This window comes from Ambystoma mexicanum, chromosome 7p (assembly GCF_040938575.1).
Source record: "Ambystoma mexicanum isolate Mex_15411 chromosome 7p, UKY_AmexF1_1, whole genome shotgun sequence".
Lineage (NCBI taxonomy): Eukaryota > Metazoa > Chordata > Amphibia > Caudata > Ambystomatidae > Ambystoma > Ambystoma mexicanum.
This window is the reverse complement of record NC_090939.1, coordinates 188,388,186-188,412,950: the sequence shown is the minus strand read 5'-3', so window position 1 is coordinate 188,412,950 and position 24,765 is coordinate 188,388,186. Positions and strand designations below refer to the sequence as shown.

At 45.3% G+C, this 24,765-nt stretch overlaps 1 protein-coding gene across 1 annotated transcript in view; it reads right to left on the bottom strand.

Annotated features, from left to right (window-relative positions):
* Positions 1–8,387: 8,387 nt before the first annotated feature.
* LOC138525817 (interferon-induced GTP-binding protein Mx1-like) overlaps positions 8,388–24,765 on the bottom strand; it is a 1,137,278-nt gene continuing 1,120,900 nt past the window's right edge. Inside the window, exon 12 of the mRNA XM_069636045.1 lies at positions 8,388–9,640. Within this exon, the coding sequence (XP_069492146.1) occupies positions 9,410–9,640 (231 nt within the window). The 3' untranslated portion in view covers positions 8,388–9,409. The remainder of the gene's footprint in view (positions 9,641–24,765) is intronic.

Here is a 24,765-nt window from a genome sequence, read left to right as displayed (position 1 = left end):
GGACTCCGACTCCGATCTTGCTGCAATCCGGTGTCATATAAATCATCACTGGTACATTCAAAGTAGCTACCTGGAACATTAGAGGGTGCATCATCCCGGCTAAGACACGCAAGATCCTGCAATTACTTAGACGCCACAAGGTCGAGGTGGCAATGATTCAGGAAACCCACCTTTTACTGCAAAAGGAGCACCTGTGGGCCCGCGGCTGGGGTTGCCATCGCTACTTCTCTTCATATTCATCCTATGCCAGGGGAGTCGCTATTCTTCTTCACTCTTCACTGGGGTTTCACCTGTTCGTCAACTCCTACGCCCCCAACACAGACAGCGCAAACAACTTTGACTGGGTGCTATCCCGCCTCTCGCAAGTGCGAAACACTACCATCATCTGGGGAGGCGACCTGAATACTCATCTCGACCCACAAAAAGATAAATCAAAGTTAACAACAGCACACCCGTCCAAAGCCAGCCTACAAGTGCAGGAGATCTGCAAAGCGTTTGACCTATCGGACATTTGGAGGACCCAGAATTGGGACGCCAGAGACTACACATACCACTCAAGTGTGCATAATACAAACTCTCGCATTGACTATCTGCTAGTCTCCGCTCACAGCAACTGGCAATGGGGCGCATGTCAAGTACTCCCCAAAACCTTCTCAGACCACGCCACGGTAACACTCGAATGCCACCTGCCGACCACCCGGCCACGACCTCCACAATGGCGCTTCAAACCCAGATCCCTCGCTGATCCGACATTCGCCACCGAGCTAAGCGAGGAAATCAACACCTTTCTTGACATTAAACAAGGCACCATCAACTCTGCCGGAGTTCTATGGGAATCTTTCAAATGCTACGTAAGAGGCGTCTGTCTAGCCAAGGAAAACAGAATCCTGAAACTTATCAGACGCGAACTAGAGACCTGCGAAACGCACCTGAAGGAATTGGAAAAGCAGCAAGCCACACACAATTCAGACCAAATCCAGGCGAGGTTGAAAGAAGAACTTCTGAACTTTAGAAAAATGGCTGAACGGGAGATTAAATTTCTGGGGCACAATCACAGAATTAGACAATACGGCGAAGGGCAGAAGCCTGGAGCCCTTCTTGCTCGCCTTATAGCGGCAGACAGGAGGCCGACAAGGGTGGACAGCATCCGGACACCGCAGGGAAATAGGCTGCACAAAGAAGAAGACATAGTCGAGGTATTCTGGGCTTTCTTCCAAGACCTATACAGCGCCAGGGGCCCAGCAGACTCTGATGCGATCCGGAACTACCTCAACGACACAGAGCTTTACTGGGTGGAGGGGGAACTCCGTGAGCCACTGAATGCGCCCATAACGCTGGAAGAGATCCAAGAAGCCATCAAAAGTCTACCGCCTTCCAAAGCCCCGGGGCCAGACGGGCTAACTGGTGAGTTTTATAAACACTTCGCCCCTCTCATTGCCCCTCTTCTGCTAAATGTCTTTGAAAAAGCGATCTAATCCGGCATTCTCCCACAGACACTAAGAGAAGCTAACGTAATGCTACTACACAAAAAAGACAACCCTCTCGAAGATTGTAAGTCCTATCGCCCCATATCATTAATTAATCTGGACAACAAAATCCTGGCCAAGATCCTCGCTAATAGGCTTCTCCCATTAATGCCTGCACTGGTACTCGCCGACCAAGCGGGATTCGTGCCTGGCCGAAACACCACATTCGGGATACGCAGAATGTTTGGGGTTGTGGCAGCACTTGACCCCGATCAGCAGGCAGTGGTGGTGCTGCTGGATGCCGAAAAGGCATTTGACTCTGTTGAGTGGCCCTTTATGTTTGCCGTGCTACAGCAGCTCGGACTTGGGAAACAGTTTATCAAGCTGGTCTCACTCCTATATAACCAGCCCTTTTCAGCAATCACGCTCGGGCCAACTCGCTCGGCACATATCAACCTCCAGCGTGGCACCAGGCAGGGATGCCCACTATCCGCCATAATATTCGCCCTTGTGATGGAGCCCTTAGCAGCGGGCCTAAGGGAACGTCATATCCAGAGAGGTCTTAAAATAGGACCTCACCGGCTAATAATATCACTCTATGCCGACGACATAGTCCTGTTCATGCAAAACCCCAGCGAAAACCTTAACCCGATCATGCGAGAAATAATTAAGTTTGGGTTGGTATCTGGCTTGAATATTAACCAATCGAAATCAATCATCTTTCCCTTAAACACAAAAACCAAAATAGTCCAAGACGATTTTAACTTCCAGTGGGAGACGGCCCACGTCCGATATCTAGGAATTAGAGTGTCCCTAAACCACCAAGATATATTCAAAGACAACTACGAAAGCACACGAAATTATTAAGAGACAAGGTAAACAGGTGGAAATTGCTACTGCTCACTCTCTGGAGGAGAGCCTCATTGGTAAAAATGGTAATCTTACCCAAACTCCTGTACCTTTTGCCAACATCCCCATCCTGCTGTCCCGGCGCTTCCTGGGTAATCTGAGAAGCCTAGTTCTGGACCTCACATGGTCGGGCAAACCTGCAAGGGTGGCTTACTCATCCCTCGTGCTTCCTGTCAATAAGGGTGGCCTAGCTCTACCCAATCTAGAACGGTACTACTGGGCAGCACAAGCTCAGTTTCTCAGTCATTGGTACGAACCCCAATTCGTAAGACCGCATGTACAGGTTGAACGGGCACTAGCCTCACCCAACTTGCTAAGGGCCGTGATTATCAGCAATCAAGCTGTGCCACACACGACGGTGAACATAATGCAATCCACTTTCGCAATATAGTGGAAAATGGCCCAAAAGTACAAGATTCAGCTTAGATACTCTCCTCTTCTACCCGCGAAATGAATTCCTGAGATCCCACTCACCGCCGAGAAAGTGTATCTGATCTGGGCGGACAAGTGCAAAATAAAAACATTTGGCGACTTCTTCATACAAGACACCTTCATAACACCCCAGCAGGCGAGGGAAAAGGGGGGCACGTCCTCCCTTGACATCTTTTTGTACTTCAGAGTGCGGTACACCTTGCAGGCCCTCATCCCAACATTCCTACAACAACCTACCACCTGGCAACTACTGCATGGGACCATTCAGGCACAAGGGGAGGGCAAACTAGTCTCATCCATCTACAAAACCCTGCTCACGGACACTCTTCCCTCGAACCCCAAAACAAAGACAAGATGGGAAACCACGCTTCAAACCCCCATTCTTGATGCAGACTGGAGCTACATCTTACAACAGACTCAAAAAGTGGCACTCAATTCCCGCTTCAAACAAATCCACTTAACTATCTGCATCAAACCTATTATACCCCAGGAAACTGGCAAGCATGTTATTGGTTTTGGCACGTAGAAGAGTAGCCATGGCGTGGGGACGAGGCACACCCCCCACTCTTGCGAACTGGAAGAGGGACATCACATACTGCCAAGAAACGGAAGCAGAATTCATAAAGACACTTCCCCACCACGCAAGACCCCCAGATATATGGGGCCCGTACATCTCGCACCTCCTCTCTAGCGCAGCACCAACCGAGACAACTGATCAGCCACCACAGACTTCTCCTGTGTAAATGTAAACGCATTAACTGCCTGTTGTGTAATGGGACTGTCGGAGGGTGGGGGTGCGGGCGTGAGGGAGGCAATCGGCGGCATGTTAGTAGCCCACTGTTTGGACTTGTTGGTACACATGTTTATTAAAATGCAAAAATATATTTTTTTTTTTTAAAAGGAAGGATTTGCACAGGGTATCACTCTCTACGGTAAAGTTTTGTTTCAGGCAATCATTGTTATATGAAGATGATTAAAATGTCTTCACATGTTGTCCATTTTCTGCTTCAAACTAGTACCAGCATGCACCATGTCCTCTGGCTGGCTGAAGTGACCCAAATGGTAAACCGGCCTCCCGAGTTTAACCAGAAATTAACCAGTTTATTCTTGCATAGGTTTAAGAATCGTTGCCACAAGTTGAGAAAAACAAATAGCACATCTGTATACCACTTTGTGCACCTCCTCAGATGGGTTCTGTCTTTTGCATGAAGGTGTTAAATAAAAACCTATATTTGTCACCACTTTGAGTTTGATACTGTTCTCTGCTCTCTTGACATGTTGGCAGGTATATTGTTGTGCTGCTTTAAGTGTCAAAAGAATGGGAACTCTGTAACAGTGGTAACCTCCAGACTCCTACCAGTAGCTGACAGCAATTTGTATTATTTGATCACATGCTTTGATGATGACACATTTGATGAATCGGATGCAATACATAAATAAATTGACGCCCTGATCAGAGTGTTATTAAGTTGAGATTAAAGGCCTGTCCACGTAGGTTTGATCTCATGAAACATGTGCTGTAGTAACAGGGCAAGGGATTCGTTCTTTAACATAAAATCTGATTTGCTCATGTTCCACTGTAGTGCAAAAGGGGGTGGAGGTGTTGTGGGGGAATAAAAGAAAACAAATGAATTAGGGAAAGAAAATGATATTTTAGTCCGCATCCCAATGACTTCATGATAGTAAAGCCTGCACAATGTGTATTTCCTACTAGTGGACATTGTGATGCCCAACGGCTTTACCTAGAGGAATCTTAAACATGCACATAATGCACAACTGGAAAACTGCTGTTTGGCAGGAATTGGTGCCAAGGACGTTTAGGCCCATGTGACCTCATGAACTGATTTGGCACATTACGGTATGGACAAATGGTCTCTCAGAAAGTGTAAGTGATGACGCAATGGGTGTGGTACATGCACCCCTCAGTGGGACGACTTTGAGGGGCACTTGCCACAGTAACTGGAAGTAGATATCAAAGAATAAATAGGTTTGAATGAAAGGATGTATAGTCTTGGCGGAAGATTGGGATATTGCGGCCGAAATGCTTAGTGATTATTTCCAGAATGTTCTTATGGTTCAAATCTATCCGGTGACCCGTGACCTATTTTTTTGCAATGGCGCAGACGGCCTAAAAAACTGTGGTGTGGAAGGTTGCCCAGAGCAATTGTCAGTGGTTTAGATTCATTCGAAACCTTCCACCCATCACTTTTGAGGTCAGTTTGTTTCTCCTTGTGAGAGAGGGTATGCCCAGACGTGGGTTCCTTGCTTGCTGCGCCACAGGGAACCGGGCTGCACCTCACTGAGGAGGACCAACAAGGCCGATACATGTCTGAGGTTGCTTGGTTTTCTGTGCAGAGGGGACCTGGCCTAGCAGTTCGGGCTGGGCTGCTACCTTCGGTGGCGGCAGCTGCTGACTGATTTGCACATGGCTGGTCCTCTTTTGCAATGGCACAGACGGGCTAAAAAACGGTGGTGTGGAAGGTTGCCCAGAGCAATTGCCAGTGGTTTAGATTCATTCGAAACCTTCCACCCATCACTTTTGAGGTCAGTTTGTTTCTCCTTGTGAGAGAGGGTATGCCCAGACGTGGGTCCCTTGCTCGCTGCGCCACAGGGAACCGGGCTGCACCTCACTGAGGTCCAACAAGGCCGAAACATGTCTGGAGTTGCTTGGTTTTCTGTGCAGAGGGGACCTGGCCTAGCAGTTCGGACTGGGCTGTTACCTTCGGTGGCGGCAGCTGCTGACTGATTTGCACATGGCTGGACCCCTTTTGCAATGGCGCAGACCGGCTAAAAAACGGTGGTGTGGAAGGTTGCCCAGAGCAATTGCCAGTGGTTTAGATTCATTCGAAACCTTCCACCCATCACTTTTGTGGTCAGTTTGTTTCTCCTTGAGAGAGAGGGTATGCCCAGACGTGGGTCCCTTGCTCGCTGCGCCACAGGGAACCGGGCTTCACCTCACTGAGGTCCAACAAGGCTGAAACATGTCTGGGGTTGCTTGGTTTTCTGTGCAGAGGGGACCTGGCCTAGCAGTTCGGACTGGGCTGCTACCTTCGGTGGCGGCAGCTGCTGACTGATTTGCTCATGGCTGGTCCCCTTTTGCAATGGCGCAGACGGGCTAAAAAACGGTGGTGTGGAAGGTTGCCCAGAGCGATTGCCAGTGGTATAGATTCATTCGAAACCTTCCACCCATCACTTCTGTGGTCAGTTTGTTTCTCCTTGTGAGAGAGGGTATGCCCAGACGTGGGTCCCTTGCTCCCTGCGCCACAGGGAACCGGGCTGCACCTCACTGAGGAGGTCCAACAAGGACGAAACATGTCTGGGGTTGATTGGTTTTCTGTGCAGAGGGGACCTGGCCTGGCAGTTCGTGCTGGGCTGCTACCTTCGGTGGTGGCAGCTGCTGACTGATTTGCACATGGCTGGTCTCCTTTTGCAATGGCACAGACGGGCTAAAAAACGGTGGTGTGGAAAGTTGCCCAGAGCAATTGCCAGTGGTTTAGATTCATTCGAAACCTTCCACCCATCACGTTTGTGGTCACTATAGAGGTGAAGGTCTGGAGGAAAGGCTAGGTTACAGCTGTCAGTTCACTATAGACGTAGAATTCTGGTTCCTTGTTTTGCAAGACAACAATAAAGCTATATCTGTTTGTCATCACCCTAAATGTATGCATGAGCCTGGTTTCTCCAACAGCTCTAAAAACCTAGGTGGGCAAAAGAAGCAGAGGACCTGTATCTACAGAACAGCAAGACAAGAAAGAAGAGTGGGCTCACCCAAACCCCCCTGACTCTGAGTGACTGAGTCAGCATGATATATCTTGGGGTAGGACCCCTCGGCTGAGGATTGGAAAACTTCAAAGATTTGTTGTTTGAAACCCAAGACGTTCTATTGAGGGGGTCATATGTTCATTTCCGATAAGTAACAATGTCTCCCGGGAAGGGATACCTGGAGGAAGGGGTTAGGAAATTCAGAGACTTGTTACTTAAACCCTAAGGTGTAGCCATATTAAACTTTACTTTCAGAATTGTATGTCAGGAGAGACCATTCACTTAATTCCTTTGGTAGCTACTTAGGTAAATCTCCTAGGGATATAGGAAGGTGTTGGCGTGAGGCATTTTACTTATTTTATCTTGCCCCAATGTTTTAACTACCCTAATAAACTTTACCTAATCTAAATGCATGTCTGTCTGGTATTGGTCCAGTGTTGCATCATGACAAAAGAAGATCCTTGGCTGGTAGGTAAAAACAACCAGTCAGAGAAGAAAGCAAGTGTGGGGAGGTTCCTGCTGCAAGGGGGGACATAAGTACTTGCTGATAGGTGTGTGCTGTGTAAACAAACCAGGAGCCTAGGAACGTGACCCACAGCCAAGTCTTTAGACCTGAGCCAAGAGACGCCCCCAGAAGAATACCTGAACCAAAGAGTAGGCCATGGAGATGTTAAGAGTGTGTGGTGGGTGCTCTACACCCCCTGTGACTGAGCGACCTGGGGATAGCAAGCAGGGGTTATATCCAACGAATTGTGTCCTTTGTAGGCTATTGAACTGGCATTGCACCGGGACACTAGGTCCTCTTAAATCAGAGCCTTGAACCTCTTGTGTTGACTCTCCATCCTACCACTGTTCGACTAAGTTATATCTCTTGTATGTTCTAGATGCCTTCCCATAATCCCCGTTGGAGTTCATCTAACCAAGACCTCCCAAGCCCAAAGGGGTGACAATAATCCATAGGACGGGTACCCGAGTCCTGGCTAGGGCAGACCAGGTTCAGCCCAGACACTTGGTAATTATTCCCAACACTGCTGTTTTGGTTCTACCCATTTGGTTCACCGTTTTATCTATCTGCAGCCAGGTAGGCCATAACATTCTGCTAATCGCACCCTTGCTTCCGATATTCATTCAACCCTGTATGTGCATGATAAATAAGGTGCTCCTCCTATAGTATCTGCTCCCCTTTCGACCTCTCTCTGCCTTTACTATTTGTGTTTTCAGTGTGCTGCTGTCCCCACCTTGGCAAGTCACATAGTAATATATCCTTCTTGCTCCCTCAGATCCACTGATCTCTTCTTACTCACTGTACCTCCATCCCCTTGTGCTACCTCTCGCTTCCGTTCCTTTCAGCTCCTAGCCCTTCATCACGGGAACTCTTTACCTCTCTCGATCCATTCCGTTTTACCCCTCTTTCCGTGCCTCCTTGAAATCTTTCCTTCTTAAACCCCCGTCCTAACTCCCCTCCTTCTCCTATTATCTCCCTCCTTTATCTCTACCCTCCTTCCTTTTCTTTCTCATCCCTCCTTCCCTCCTCCTGTTATCTCTTCTTCCCCCGCTCTGACATCCTTTCTACTTCCATGTCTTCCTCTTCTCTATTCCTCCTTTAGAACTGGTCAATTGATCTACATACTGTTTTTGATGGTTTGTTTCATGTCTTTGTAACTTTATGCTTCTTGTTTACAATGTATTCTTGTTGTATTGTAAAGCGCTTTGGCATAAAGCGCTATACAAACCTAATGAATACAAATGATATTGCAAAATCAGAATTTTAATGTCTATTATTGACTTCAACAGAAATGTAGCAGCATGACACAGACATTTTATTTTATTTATATTTATTAATTGTTTGGTCACGGGTTTGCTTATGAAAACCTACACACTACGGTCCAAAAACACTATAGCAGCAATTAAAAGCATACCAAAAGCATCAACAACAAAATACAAGGAACTTAGCATGGTAGCAGTAAGCTTTCCATAAATCAACAATAGCCCATTAAAAAAGTAATTGGATTAATAAGAAAAGTAAAGTGCAGCATGCCTAGTAATCATTAATATAATCACACTATAGTATAATTAAGTAACCTGCCATCAAGAAAACATATGCCGTGATTATTCCACACCTCACAAATAGTGGCTGGGCTGATACATTGATATTACGCAGGGTCATATGGCATGGTTGTAGGCCCAGTGCTGCAATAGCAGCACCACATCCTGTTGCATTTTGAAATAACGTTCACAGCAGCTCTCACTGTACCGGGAGGATAGCTCAGTGGCAACATGCTCGCATTGGAAGCAAGATGACACAGAGCAACACAGGTTGGATCCCCGGGTCCGCGCTTATAAACCTCTGGGTATTAAGCGCGTTATAAATAACCTTTCATCTCATATCACTGCACACATTTTAACTTCCAAGAACAGGATTACACTACTGACTTTACAATGTATATATATGCAAGGGGTTTACATTAAAAATAACGACCATGCAAAGAAATAGATTAAAAACCAGTCTTTAAAACAATACATACTTTGCGTGTTGAGGGTTGAAGCAGTCTGAGGAGAGGGATAACCTTTCCATGCTAACGCAGCCTCTACGGATCATTTTTAGAAAACATTTGGGAAGTTTACAAAAGTCTTTATTTTACATATATTTTCAGTTAAACGAATTGGACACTGATATTGTGCCTGTGTGTGCAATGTATTTAGTAGTAGCTCAATAATTGTGCATTTATTGTAGGTCGATTACATTTGTTTTGATTTGAGATATTCCAACATGTAGCCAAAGTTATCCTTCTATCAGTCTTCTTGTGTGAACTCACAAGAAGACCCAGCACAAATGTACTTTAAAGTGAGAATTTTGCAAGGCGGTGGTGGGCCTGGTTGAGGCGTTTAATCCGTTCTCTCAGGCTAGTCCTTCTGATGGAAATATCATTATTTTCCTGAAGAAGTTTGTCATAATTGTCTGTGTCCTGCAGAAGCTTCAGCATCTCACTCTGTAATTTCCTTCCATATTCCTGGAGTATATAGTATCGAATAATGAGAGGAATTTGATTTCCTAGGCGGCTAGTTGCACCCTGAAGTAAACAAAATGAAGATGAATCATTAGAACAAAAAATATGGATGTTTTTGGGCACGATGTAGGCCAATATATGGATTGTATCATAAACCACACATATGTAGAAGATAAAAACGTATTGAAACTTTTTCAGCATTGTAGAGATTTACTTGTTACACCAGGTTGAAACATCCTTCTGTTGGGTGAATTACATTATATAAGGCTTTACTTTTTCCCAGGGCTCAAGTCGAGGGCACACGCGGGTGGACAAAGTCCACCCACTTCATTCAGAGGGTGGACTCAATCCCCCCCAGCTAAAATGAGAGACATTGAATGTCCTCTTTGAATTTATGAATTAAAGCCGACCTCGGGGATCAAACCGCGTCGTCGGGTTTGTAGGCCGGACACTTCACCCCTGTAACCTGATGAAGAATAACAAACAACTAAAGGTGAAATATCACATTTTGGTACTGCAAGTCCCAGTGAAAACATTTGTATTGGTTCTTGGGGTTTAAAACATGAACACCTTTTAACGTTTTCAAAAACACTATTAGAAGAAAATATCCTCTCTTGGTTTTGTGTGTGTGTTGATTTTATGAAAGCAAATGCCATTCGTCCTGTGCAATTTGGGTGGTTATGCAAAGCCAATTTAATGAAATGTGCATATTTCACATCAATATGATCATTTCTGGCGACGTCACATCTCATTCGCTTGTTGATGAGTCCCCCCCCACTCAAATGCCCTTATTTTCTAAAGACTAACACATCATGGCTCGATCCCACGTTGCAACACCTAGTTCTGACATTTCCTTTGGCAAAAGCCATGCACGATGCAGGATTATTTGCATTTCTCCGTATCAGCAGAGTCTCACGTCTCTGAGTGGTTATGTCACTGCATGATGTCCAAAACATCCCGCACATACAATCAGTGTATGCATTGCATATTTGATAGCATCACTGTGCAGTGCTAATATACCTTCAAAGCCTTCCCCAACAAGGTCACCATATTAGAACAAATAAACAGGCAAACTATGTAGTAGTAGGGCTTCATTTGTATAGCGCCTTTCACCATCAGTATGGTCACAGCATGCTGTAGGTTGCACGCCTGGGGACCGCAGTGCAGGTATGGGACGTTTGAGACGGTGTTAGTATGCATATGGACCAGTTCAAAGATATGAAGGGGTGCCAAGTCCCTGTTAGCAACACATTTGGAGCTGGTATGTGGATGGGTGGTGAAGAGTGGTCTAGAGGGGGCATGCAAGAGTAGGATAGTCATTATGTGTGCAGCTACCTATCTAATTTTGTCATAAGCAGAAGCTGCATTCTTATGACAGAGGTGGTGTGCGAAGAGTCTTCGACTGATGTATGATGGCAGATACGTGCGGGTCAGTGGCTGTTTCCATGAGCATGGAGTACGAAAGGTGCCTAATACATGCAAGTTAGAGGTCAAGCAGAGATACAATATGCTCAAAGATTGAAGATCCATGTGGCGCCAAGAACAATGGAGGCACCCACCTCACTCCCCTGACCAGGTAAGCCCTCTTTGGCTTGTTGTCTACCTGGCCTTGCTATTTCCATCAAGCTGACCCAACGAGCACCCATAATTATATGTATGTGTGTCTTTATGTATGTGTTTGTTTCCTTGAACGGAGAGCTGTCCATGCCTCTGTTTTACATCTGGGCCGGCAACCTTATATAGGCCATCATATCCCCCAAAGACGAGAGGCTTGGTCCAATATTGAATAAAATCAGAGCTACCAGGGAGAGTAGCCTCGAAGTCAGGTTTGGCCCTGAAACATTCCCTGGAGTTCGGCGCCGGAGTGATCAACCAAGACTACCCTGGGGAAAAGGTCCTTCTCCGGAACTTTGGAAATACTCCCCATATAATCAAACAAGGACAACCCATTGCACAAATGGTTTGTGAACTTCTACTTGTTAAAGAAATCGAGGAGGTTGAGATACTGGATAGCTCTGAACGAGCAGAGGCTGGATTTGGTGAATTGACTGAGTTGCAAAAAACCACTGAGAGATTCAATGAGCTACCGGGACACAATTCTATTCAATTTGCAGTAGCCCAAAGGACTAACCCCCTCTTGGAATGAGCATGAAGCAGTCTGGTGTCCCAGCAAGAGAGTCACTTTCTAAAGACCTCTCTCTTCATGGATAAAAATGGATTCTTGTATAGTGTCTTGCGGAGACAGTATAGAACTTGTTGCTTACCAGCAACTTTTGGATTCTGTGACGGTTCCAAAAGACAGTTACAGAGCTAGCACACTCATATTTGATGGTGGGACATTTAGGACTGGAGAAGATGTTGAAAAATCTATTCACCCGGTTTTACTGGCTCCTAGTTTACGCCGGGTGCCTGTTGTCCGGTGTGTCAGAAGACCACCCCAGACATTGTAACCAAAGCCCCGCTCCAACCATTGCCTAAAATTGAGGTGCTTTTTCAGCATATCAGAGTGAATGTGATCAGCCCTTTGGAGCCCTCAAAATCAGGGCGTTGCCACTCGATACCCTGAGGCCTTTCCACTGTGGGCCAATACAACTAAGGCAATCTTGTGGGCGATTCCTCAGTTCTTCACCCAACTAGGCTTCCTGAGTGAAACAGACCAAAGAACCAGATTCATGTCAAAGTTGATGACTGATATGAAGGAACTCATGAAGATACAGACCTTGAAAACATCTGTATACCACCCACAGACAGATGGATGGACTAGTCGAGCCATTCAACCAAACTCTGAAGCAGATCTTCCGCAAGAGGGTTGAAGAAGATGGACATAATTGGGACAATCTGATTCCTTAGGCATTATGTGCTGTTAGGAAGCCTTCCCAAGCCTCGACTGGATTCTCTCCATTTGAATTGTTTTTCAGATGGAATCCTCGAGATGTCCTAGCTTTCCTCCGGGAGGAATGGAAAGGCCCACACAGCGAACATAGAAGTGACCCCCCTCATCATCCGAAACACAACATAGAATACAAGGCATAAAATAAGCGGTATCACATCAGAGTTTGCGATACAATACTGGTGATTTGCTTTATATTTAAGTATATATGTTGCACTAACTTCAACATGATATATAGAGCGAAGATTAGAAGTACAGTTAGCCTGCCCTCTGTTTGGAGTGCACAGTGTACAGGCGAGGCAGAGGGCAAGGTTCTGGGCTGGGCCAATACATTGTATCAATGTGTGTGCCCAGCCCATGTGCCGTGTCGGAAGCACATGCGCAGAGGAGCCCATGTGCAGAGACCCGGACACGAAAAGAGCAGCTCCAGTCATAGTGGATGCCACTGTTAAGTACTGCAAAATTAATGTATGCAGCACCTTATGTGTGCAGGCTGTGCAATCAGTGCAGGGGACTGTGCGACCCCCACACTGATAACACAGACGGCACTTAACTTAATGTCTTTGAAGCATGGGACTGCACTGATTTGCTGGTATCCTGTGCTTTACATAACATTTAGAAAGCCATATCAGGCTGTTTCATCAGTGCAGGACTCACACAGCCCTCCACTGATAACACAGCCTGCACTTCTTAAATTCTTTGAAGCGTGGGGCAGCAGTGATTTGCTGCCGTCCCACGCTTCAAAGAACATGTAGAAAGCCTTGTGCCTGCAGGCTGTATTATTAGTGCAGGGCTAAAAGTTCTTTGAAGCGCGGGGGCTGCAGTGATTTTCACTTCAAATAACATTTAGAAGGTCTTATGCCTGCAGGCAGACCTGCCTATATTTGAAAATCAAAACCCTGAGATTTGTGCGGCTCGTGCCTTGCATCATCTATAATTACCATTAACTCTGTTCTCGTCTCAATAGTTAAAGGCACATAACAAAAATACTGTGATGAGATCGACTGCTTATTCATTAACCCATGCATCCTGTATGTATCAAATGAGAAGACATCACGAAAATGGGAGACAGGTTGAATGTTTTTGTCTTGAAATAAGCCACAGATTTGGATGCTTAACTGGTGCTTTCTTTGGGCTTTCTGATGCAAAATAGCCAATGCCTACTCGGTTCCGATCATTGACAAACATTCTTTAAATGCCTCGGTGGGTGTCCTGTGGGCTTTGCTGACTGAGCAGCCTTGTGTACCCTTCTTGGCATCCTCTGATCACTGCAGAGAGAAGACAGCACCGCTTTTATTCCAGGCCCAGACAATCCCAGAGGCTTCATGCTTTACCCTGGAGACGAGCATGAAAACAGTAAGGCTCTGGGACTATCCCGGAAGTTAGGCAGGTCTGCCTTCTGGCTGTGTTGGGTTGTTTGCTATAAAGTGTCTGGAAATAATCTTTCTCCCAACAGATGATTGTTGGCAGATACTTTATTCCCAGCCATGGCAGAGCAGTCAGCCTGCACTGATAACAAAACGTGCAGGCTTGAGGCCTTCTAAATGTCTTTGAAGTGCCGGCGTCAGCAGGGCCGGCTGAAGCCGTCTTATGGCTTGTTCAAGTCCATTTCAAGGTGTATGGGGGCCCCTTTGGCCGGAGCTGAGAAAAAAAGCTGAGGCACTCATGGGTTGCAACAAAACAATCTATGAGATTCCAGGGAATTTTGTTTAATGCAGCAGAACAGGTTTCGCCTGGACGGCTAGTATAGGCAAAGGTAACCATTATTTTTCTACGACCAAGTTTTATTTTCTAAAAGCAATTAATCCAAAACGTCATACAAAAATTGTTATACTGAGATTTAGCAACACAGGAACATTTCATAAAACCATATACAACATACAACACATATCTTCATTAAAACACCTCTGTAAAAAAACATTTTAAAGTGCAGTGTGCGCCAATGACTGTTTTAAATACTGACAGTTAACACCTATTCATCTAACCCTTGTGCAATTGAAAAGCTGTTTTGGATCATCATATAAATCCACCTGTTGAGAGGTGCATACATCCTAATGAAGACAAAGAAATACAGCTGGGGGGTTAATAGCTACAGATTGTAATGAGAATGCCATCCAACAGGGAACCGAAACACCAAACTTCCACTGAAAAGCAATTAATTGTTCTTTATCAGCAAGGGGTTATTTTAGAGGCAACACAGTGATAAGAACACTTCTAGATACTGCAAGGGTCTGAGGAAGTCCACGGCCCTAAGGGCTACAGCAAATGCAGCTTGTATAAAAGGAGGATGTTGCATTGTCATAAGATTCCTGCCTGCCAACATGGGGGCAGTTGCTGGGGTACCCCCTGAGGCTCAGACCCCCTTCAACTGAAAAGGCTGAAAGGCCCAGACACCACCCCTGGATTGCAGTGATTTGCTGCTGTCCTGCGCTTCAAAGAGCATTTATGAGGCTTACGCCTGTAGGCTGTATTATCATTGGGGGGCTGTGTGCTATCAAGTGTCAGGGAATATTATTTCTCCTAACCGTTGATTGGCAGGAGATATATTATTCCCCACCATTTTCTAGTAGTTGGCCCAGCACTATTAACAGCCTGCAGGCATGAGGCCTTCTAAATGTTGCTTGCATGTCCATGTGATAAATGAATGGTGCCTGGGCTGCATGGTTACAAAGGCCCAGTAATTACTGCTGCAAAATATTTCATTATTAGCCACACCCGTACCATATTTAGGTAATTGCCGTGTTGCAATTAACTGCTAATCCCTTTGAAAATAGATATATAAATATTGCTAATCATTTAGGTTGGATTGATAATCAATTTTGTTTTATTTAGCAATTTTGACTAATCAATTTTGCAAAACTAATTTATGCTTTGGAATATCTGGGAAACAAGTAAGAATTAGTCAAAACACATCCACAGGCTGCTCAATCAAGACAAGAAAAAAACCTACAACCAAGGTGCAAGATTCTAGGATGGCGACTAGGTGATGGTGTTGTTACCAACCACCCAGAATAAGTTGCTGGCACTGTGGCATGTACCCTATACCGTCATGAAAAAGGTTTCTTTTCATAACATTTATGGTGCTACGGGCTGATAGGCGGAAGCCTTTACAAATATATCACATCAATAAATTAAAAGCCTGGCAGGAGAATAGTAATCTCCAGCTGTATGCCAATAATACTCAGACAGCTCTCCTGCCAACATAGGTACATGGAGTAATTCTTCCACTCGGCCCTCAGATAAAAGAACTACAAGAATGTGTACAAATGGTCCAGAAATATTCTGACATGCTCTCACCAAACAGGCAGGGTACAAGGGATTACGCACCAGATACAAACTCCACCAGGCAGGGTGATCCACCTAAAACCTTAACTACTAGGGGCTCGGAATCAGATTGTAGGAGAACAGCTTAAGAAAATGATGGAGTTGAGCGTGATCAAGAAGAGGTCCTACAGCGAATGGTCATCACCAGTGGTACTTGTTCTGATACCAGATCAGCAGTGGAGATTTTGTATCGACTTCCACCAACTCAAAGAGGTCTCCCAATTCGACGCATACTCAATGCCAAGAATCGATGAACTAGTGGAATGCCTGGGGCAAGCCCGTTTCATTCATACCCTCGACCTTACAAAAGGTTATTGGCAAGTCCCCTTAGATGATGAAGCTTTTCAACACCAGATGGGCTTTTCCAATTTACTGTTCAGCCATGCCTCAAGATAAGGATAGTACCAGGCATTTTTATGCATCAAAATCTTGTAAATAAGACACCTGTTTGTGTACAATTTACGCACCATTTGAGAGCAGAGGGCAGCTGGCTTGACAGAAACCAGAACATATCTTTTGATTCTTATATGCCTGGATGTAATTGCAGGCCACAAAGAAGCAGTTCAGGCATTTTTCTCTGAGTCTTTCAGAAACAACACACAAAGAGATGCAGAATGTTCAACTTCTGCTGACATTTGTGTCTGAAGATGTCCAGGGAGAATTATGCATGCATATATTTATTTTCCCAGCATTTTAGGATCATAGCAGTAGAAGATGGAAATCTTAGTTACAACTGGAAGGTATCATTTTAACAAACATATCACGTGAGTTCTTATGTGTGCATTTATCATAAAGCTGCATCTATACGTGGTGTTCATTCACATTAATGTGCGGGAGAACATTTTTCACGAATGTAATAACTTGTTTGAAGCCAGACACCTTTGCTACACAACTGTTTTGGTAATGTGTTCTGTTCATTTTCTTTTTTTACTTGAATTTGGAAGATGATAAATCTTTGACATATTTTCCAAAATCATACCATTTCCATGAAATCTCTTACATTCAAAAACTCTCAGTAGAAAATCTACAGTGACTCCAATTCAGAGCAGTTACATGCAATAACACCATATTATTCATAACCATTATCACCATCTCCTTCCAACTCCATTGTGGAGGCCATATAAGCCTTAGATTGACCCCAGATATCTTTAGGTTCACATGTCGATGTTAATCTAGAAACATAAGTCTCCTCTCTGTCACTGGTGTACGCCAAATCTCTCAACCATGTAAAGAGTATTATGACCCAAAACCTGTACAATAAAAATAATCCAAAAGGCCAAATAACCACTGTACCATTTTGCAAGGGAAAACAAGGTTTATTATCTTCACCTGGCCTCTTGCCATCACCAACCCTTGTGCCCTATTCTCATGAATATGTCCTTCAAAAGGCGCATCCCTACCTTCCCTCCCCACCTCTAACTTTCCATTCCCAGCGCCTTCGAGCTTTGCAGCTGGATACAATTAGCGTTTATCGGCACCACGTGGGTGCATCTGACCTCGGCTTCTCTCTTTCGGGATGGAAAGGGAATTTGTCTTGGGACAGAGCTATACCAAGCCAGAGCTCCATATACTGGCCTACATTCAGCTCATCGTGTGCTAGGACTATAAATCCAATATGGCGGCACTCTTGCCATGATGACCCGCTGACCTTGATTTATCGCATCACCTTTCTGACTCTGTTATTTCTCTCTCCACCCACTTCAACTCCCTTCTCACACCTTACTGAAGACATAACATTGTATAATACTTCTAAACATTGAGCCTATAATACACTGCCCTATCTATAACCTCTGCAGCCGCAACATTAACATTTGTTCCTCTTTCTGTGTTGCTATATGATATACCTAATGTGTGTCAAAACTAACTACAATTGATACATGCGTCTTCTGCCATGAAAATCTCAAACTGCTCACACTGCGTCACTTTTTAATAGGTCTTTCTCTGCCTTAACCTTTATGCCTTGCTGGGATGCAATACATTCATCCCATCTTTCCCCCCTTTAGTTAATACTCCATTAACTAACTGTAAGGCACTCATAGTGGCAACAGTAAAGACAGACACAAGTGATCACAGTTCATGGGTGTTTATTAAACAGTATAGGTAGGTTGGTAAAACGCCTTATCTAAACCTAAATCTAAGATGGGAGCAAATCTCGACCATTAAACAATAATAAGGCAGTCCTAGTGGTGTCTTGTCAAATAAAAGTGCCTATACCAAGAAAAATCTATTGCCAATCCTTACACTAAATACAAAAGAAGTGTGGGATAATCTTCATAAGAAAGAAGGAAGTGTTCACAAATAATAAGTCAGGAAGCAGTAATATGTCAGGATGTGAGCACATCACACGCTCAAGCTTTCCCCAGCATGAGCTAACAGTCTCGTTCTCAGAAATCAGGGCGTTCGGTGGTTAAGTCTCTTTTTCTACTAAAAAGTCTCTTGCCGCCGTGGGCCTTATGTGTTCAAAATAATAAACAAGTTATTTTCTGTTTGCACATTGGGTGATGCCTTTCACCCTTGGATCCCCCTCTTCCGGGCGCAGATCCCTAGAAAGTTCCTTAACGATACCAGGACCTTCGATAGCTATGTTTTCCTGCTTTCGAGGGCCTGACAGGTTCAAAGTATCAGAACAAAGGTACAACAAAAAGTTAAAGTTCTTCTCAGACCCCTCTCAAATATCAGCTTTTCTTTGTCGTTTCACTCTGCCATGGTATGCATTCAAAGGCTTTCCCGCTTGTATTTTACTTCACTGGGTGTTGGCTGCTCACCCTTAGATCCCCCTCTCCCGGGTTCAGATCTGACTCAACAGTTCGCCGCCCTCGATCGGGTTCACTATGGCTTTCAATGCAAGTTTCTTGGTGATATTCGCTAATCTTAACGTATCTTTAAACAGTTCACTGTGGATATCCCTCGGCCGGTTTCACTCTTGTCAACACACTGTATTTTGGGACTTTAGACTTCACCCCTTTTTATCGGCATCCCTCTTTCAGGTTCACTCTTGCCAATCTTGTCAATCGTGCTTTTTCATTCAACTCTTATGATGCAGAATTCATTTGCCTTTTATTCACAATCATCTGTTGGCCAAAGACTTTTCGACTGTACAGAGGATTTTACAAAACCCCTGTATGACCACTTTGACCCCCTTTTTGACTTTCCCAAGGCCTCCTGGTTATGGTAGTTTCAACAATCGGGTAATCGGCCAGAGTTCCCTGAGTGAGCACCCACGTGGTTCCGGACTCCTTTGTTGCTGGTTTTCCCCCGTCTAGTATCAATAGTTCTTTATGCTTTAACAGTTCAATTAGCCGCTTGCTACTTTTCGTTCAACACAGTTCGGTTTCTTATCGACTCTCCCCTCGACTCACTAGCTGTGATGAACCGCTTGTCTTTCTTTCTCTTTGGATTCAAAGTTGACACCACGGAGATAAGCGTCTCTACCTGGCTAGGTTATCACCGCGGGAGGGTCTTGTGTGGCATTGTCATCTGCTGCAACACACCCTGGCTATTGTTCGTGTTCTTACGATTCCTTCTGCAGAGGTTTCACAGGCCTTGGTCGGAAAGGGCAAGGTTGCTTCTCTCCTCGTCTTTCTCCTCCTCTTGAACTGCATTGCACAACCCTGGGTTCCCCCATCCAGGTGATCCCTTCTCTTCTGTTCGCACCCGGAGTTGGGGACCAAGAGCATTGGCCCTTCCCAGGCCACCTGAATAAGGGATTCTCAGGGCTGGCTTGGGAGAATACCCACAGATTTCTCGCATAACCTAGCTGCTTTTCTTCTTCTATAGTCATCATCTTTGGGTACCCATGCCATACACACATGGCGTAAGCTTCCCCACTTTGGGCATATTCCTCCAGAGTGCACGTCATAAAACAACACCCCCATCTCCTGCTAAAGCAGCCCAATGCTCTATATAATTCTCTGGGTCAGGTGAAGGAGAGGTCAATGTACCCCGGACCCCAGAGCCTGCTCTACTTACTTCCAGCATTCTGAGCTTTATAACGCCATCCCACCCATCAGTCTGGGTATACACGGTTCTTGTGAGGGGATGAGCTCTACCCATTGTGATAGACACCATCATAGTCTCACTCTGCGAAACAGCATCTTAAAATCACCTGGCATGAGCATAAAATCACAAGCAGAAAAACCACAATATGAACCAGTAATTTTACTGCTATTTCCAGCCACGATGGGGCCCATGAGAACATCAAACCAGTCATCAGTATTTTCTGCTGCTTCCTTCTCCATGGCAATCCTATAGTTGTGAAGGGCCCCTATTGCATGGGTCAGGGACCCGTTATCTGCATCATTGGGGGGGCTATGTGCAGCAAGATAGGCCCATTTTCTTCCACATGCCCCCCTCCGTAACTGTGAGCAAATCCAGAACATATCTATTTTGGAGGGTCAGGAGTCTTATAGCCTGTAATTCAGTCTTTATTGCTTTGAGACCCTGCTTTGTTTAGTTCGCTAACGGAAACATCTCCCACCAGGTGATTTGCAGCCATTTGGCATTTGCTGCAGTCTAGATACCTGGCACCAGCAGGGAGGGGAATAATGTTTCTATCTTGGTAAACAGACGAAACTGGTCTGGGACTGCCTTCAGTTTGTCAGATGAGTCCTGCGACTAATTGGACCTTTTCTGGCAATGGGACCTTAGTGAGCGGCGCATACACTTGTGGGATGGGGGCTTAGTTGCTACTGGGGTGGCACATTTATTACTGTCAGGTGTGAATCAGGAACTATCAGGACCGCTAAAAGCAAGGTGGAGTGCAAACAGATATCCCTCCAAGATGGCGGATGTTACGCTCACCTGGCTCCCACAGGGGCGTCGATCTGAACTGGACAGCTACGGTCTCCACCAATGTGATGCGTAGTGCCGAGATGACAGACTGGACTGGCCCACTTAGCTTCGTTTGCTTGGCCCGTAGGAGTATTCTTCTGCAAATGGAGAAAGGGAATTAACCACCCGTGGAGTTGAGCGTTAACCCCCCACCCCCGCTGTTCTCCCCACTGATCACCTTTAATGTCCTCTTATAGTCTCACCTGATGGTTTGGAAAGATGAGCTCTCCATCCTGCATTGAGCACAGGGGCGCGTAGATAACCAGTTGCTTCACTGGTTCGAAGGAATAGGTGAGTTCCAGAACAATATTGACTCTGAGATTTCCGACAGACGTCCGGCAAGACGCCGTAGGTATATAGTTCTTAAGAGTTCAAATGTCTGACTTTCACTCTTGTCTGATTCCTTGCAGGTTGCAGCTTGACCCTAGCGAAGAGTTCCTCGTGGCAACCGGTAACATTCAGGTAAGGATTTGTATTATCCAACACAGTTCGATAAAATAATGTCAGTATGTAACCTGTTGCTTTCTCCCTTATTCAGGTGCTGAGAGAAATTATGAAGTCTCGGGTAATAATGCCTCCGGCGGTAAAATTAGGTAAGTCTATTGTGGTGAGGAGGATTCCCCTTGTTTGTCCCTTTGTTTCACCTTGCTGTCCTTTTGTTTCCCCTTAGGGGCAGGGGTACGGCGAAGATGCGGTGGAGGCTGTGCCTACCCGTGAAGAGGAATAGTACCCCCGGCGGTAAAATCAGGTAAGTCTATGGGGGTAACTAATATTGCCTCGGTTTATTCCCTTGGCTCACCTTGCTGTTCTTGTGTTCCCATTAGGTGCCGGAGTGCGGCGGGAACATGCAGAAGGATGCGGTGAATAGTGAAGATGCTGCGAAGGCCGGTGAGTTCAGCGCTGCGCTGCAGCAGGCGAGGCGATGCGCATAAAATAACTTCTTTCTTCCAGCTCGAAGGCGCGGTGGATCGGGAATTCAGGTAAGGATCAAAGGTATTGCTCTTGTTCTAACCTTTTCTCCTTCTTTCTCCCTTTTTCTAGGAGCTCCAGACTCGAGGCGGGCGTGGCAGAAGGCTGGATGCAGACTTGCAGGCACGGTGAGCGTTACGCTGCTGGATGCAGAATAACATGAAGCGTGTGCTGCTCTTCGGGCGTGGTTTAAATAGCCTCCAAAGTAGTCCCAGGTAAGTATTCCTCCCCGACCCCACCCGAGTAAAAAATAGTCCCTAGGTAAAGTAGTCCCTTACAAGCCTCTTTTGGCTTGGAGCTCTGCAGCATGGTCTGCATCAGGTAAGTTTTAATCTATGAGCCTGGCACCTATGGCGCCAGGACTGACTCTCCATATGAGCCTGGCGCCATAGACGCCAGGACTGCACCCAAATGGCCCCTAGCAGGGTTTGTTGGGATTGCTTGGAATAACTTGATGCCTGCTTCCGTGGCTGCTGGACTTGGTCTGGATCCCCCGGGGTAGGCATCATGACAGCGGAATGTGAAAGTATGCGCATTGTCCACACACCCAATACACATACATCAACGCTGCTGTGCTTTCGGTCATATCAGGAATAAATTTGGTTTTGTAATGTTCATCTGTACAGGTATAGTGCCATTTCTTCTGAAGCAAAAGGAATAATCCAGTGGTAGCTGCACTTTTGCTGGCTTTTCACTTAACTTAAATCATGTCAGATATGGTACATAAATACCCCATATTTTGCGACATCTCTGATTGACGTGTGCCACTACGTCCTACAAAACCCCAGCAGCCCCACCACCCCCGCAGCACAGCTCACTACTCCGGTCACCCATCTATAATTGGAAAACAGTACACCTTCCATTTTCAACAATGGTCTTATTTTGCACCATGCTTGTTCTTTTTTCTTGGCACACTCTTCATCCATTATGACCACTTGGACCGTGTGCCCTTGGAAAAATCATTGGGCTATAAGAAGTGGCAATTCTTAAGGTATAAACAAATTTGTTTTACCCGCCGCGTGAGGTATCAAAGAGCACTCATTTGACCTCATCCTCCTCACTTCGCCCTTGTGATTTGTGAAGGCATCATGAAGAAAGACACAGACAAGATTCCCCTTTCTAAGAAAAGCTTTATTTTCTATAAATATAAGGACAGACTATGCCATAAATTGCCCTATGCTAAGGTGGGTTTTCCCTACCTAAAGAAAACTAAGGATAGTCAAGGTAAGTAAGTTCATACGAAAAGTCTGTCTGTGTCCAGAACCTATACTTGCCCTCACAACTAAAGCTATACAATGTGTAGGGATGTCAGCAACAAAATAAATATTGCTCAAAATGAAAGTTATGAGCTTCTTCCAGCTCTTTGGCTTTCTCTTAGCTTACCCTTCTCCAAGTTCAAAATAGTTCCACAAAGACCTCGGGGTACCCTTCCCCAAGAATACAACCCAGTTCATCAGTTTCTCAAAGCAATGACTTTGGGGTTCCCTTTGCCAAGAGTTCAGCACAGTTCAACAGTTCCTCAAAAGGCCACAGGATTTCCGTTCTTCCAGGGTCCTAAATAATTCATAAAGTCTTGGGAGATCCTTCTGCAAAACGCCAACTCTTTCAGCGTGCAAAACAAAAGGTCAGTTTGAATCATCTGGCTCTCACAATAGTACCAGTTCAGCTCCTTGTTCCTTTCCAGTGGGTTACTCGGTCTAGGAGCAGTTGTCAGAGCCCACGGTCCACCGATCACAGGTCATGCAACTGATAGCCATGCTTTCCTTGATTTCTTTCCGATAAGGGTTACTCAGTCTAGGCGCAGTTGTTGGACCACACAGTCCACCCATTACAGGTCACGAAACTGATAACCCTGTGCACTTGGATGTACTTCTGCAACTTTTAGACTTTGGCTAGTACAGGTTTCTTCCTCTCTCAACCTGTATTCCTGTGGACTCTTGTATCTTTGGTCAATAGCGATTTTACATTCTTCTTGGCAGTCTCTTGGCTTTTCCACAACTTCTGTCTCATACAGTTCACTCCGTGAGGGTTTATTCTTTGTCACCCACTTTCCTTCACTTAATTCAGAAATGCTCATGATGATTATCACTTGCTTTCTTTGTCACTGCGGTAACAACATTCTCAATATATCCTTTAGTTAATTTGGGATTCAAATAATGCTCTTTGCATCTTCCAAAAGTACTTCCTTTACTTTGCAACCATATACATCATATCTTTCAATTAGTTCGGTATTCAATAAGGATCGTTACACCTTTGAAAAGTACTTATTATACTTGACAGCTTGTTCGTTATTCACTGTCACTTCATTTGACCGTATATAGCATGTACAATAAGCTTTAGTTTGTTCTGTATTGAAATACGTCGGTTTCCCAGCCCCGGAGCGCCCCGGTATGAGTGTTCCCCTTTCTGCACTCACTTGTGCACGTTCACTTCTCCGTGCTCCTGGTTTAATTTCTCCGTTCTTCGCTTCCCTGTGGGATCCCCAGTGAGCCCCTGCTCTTCTACCGTGGGAGCTGCTTAGAGCCCCTTTCGCTCTTTACTTTATTACATTTATAAAGCGCATCCATAGACCCATAGGTGTGAGGGCGCAGACAAGACATAAAAAGATGAGAGAGAAGTCCAGGAGATCTAAGGAAAAGAACCGCAGACTAAAGAGCGACTATTTGAAAAGGAAAGTTTTAAGGCCTTTCTTGAAGGAGCTCAGAGCAGCTAAGTTTCTCAGTTGGTCTGGCAAAGTGTTCCAGAGCGCCGGTGCTGCGAAGGCACCACATTGTGCTTTTTTACTTTTAACTTTGGGCTGGAAGAGCAGGTTCTGGTTGCTAGAACGAAGATGTCTAACCGAGGTTTTTATTCCAATATACCTTTGAAGATAGGCGGGCATCTTGCCCTTGAGGCAATTGAATGTGATGACCATGAGTCTAAAGGAGATTCTTGAGTCAACAGGCAGCCAGTGTAGCGCTCTCCGTGCCTCAGACACATGTGCCCTGAGTGTTAGACCCGATAACACTCTGACTGCTCCGTTTTGGACCACCTGAAGACGATTTATGTTTTTTTTACTGGAGCCTGCTAATAAGCTACAACAGTAATCCAATTTTGAGCCAATAATGGCTCGAGCGATGGTCTCTGCATTGGGTTGAGAGATGAAAGGTCGCAGATGGGACAGTAGTTTGATATA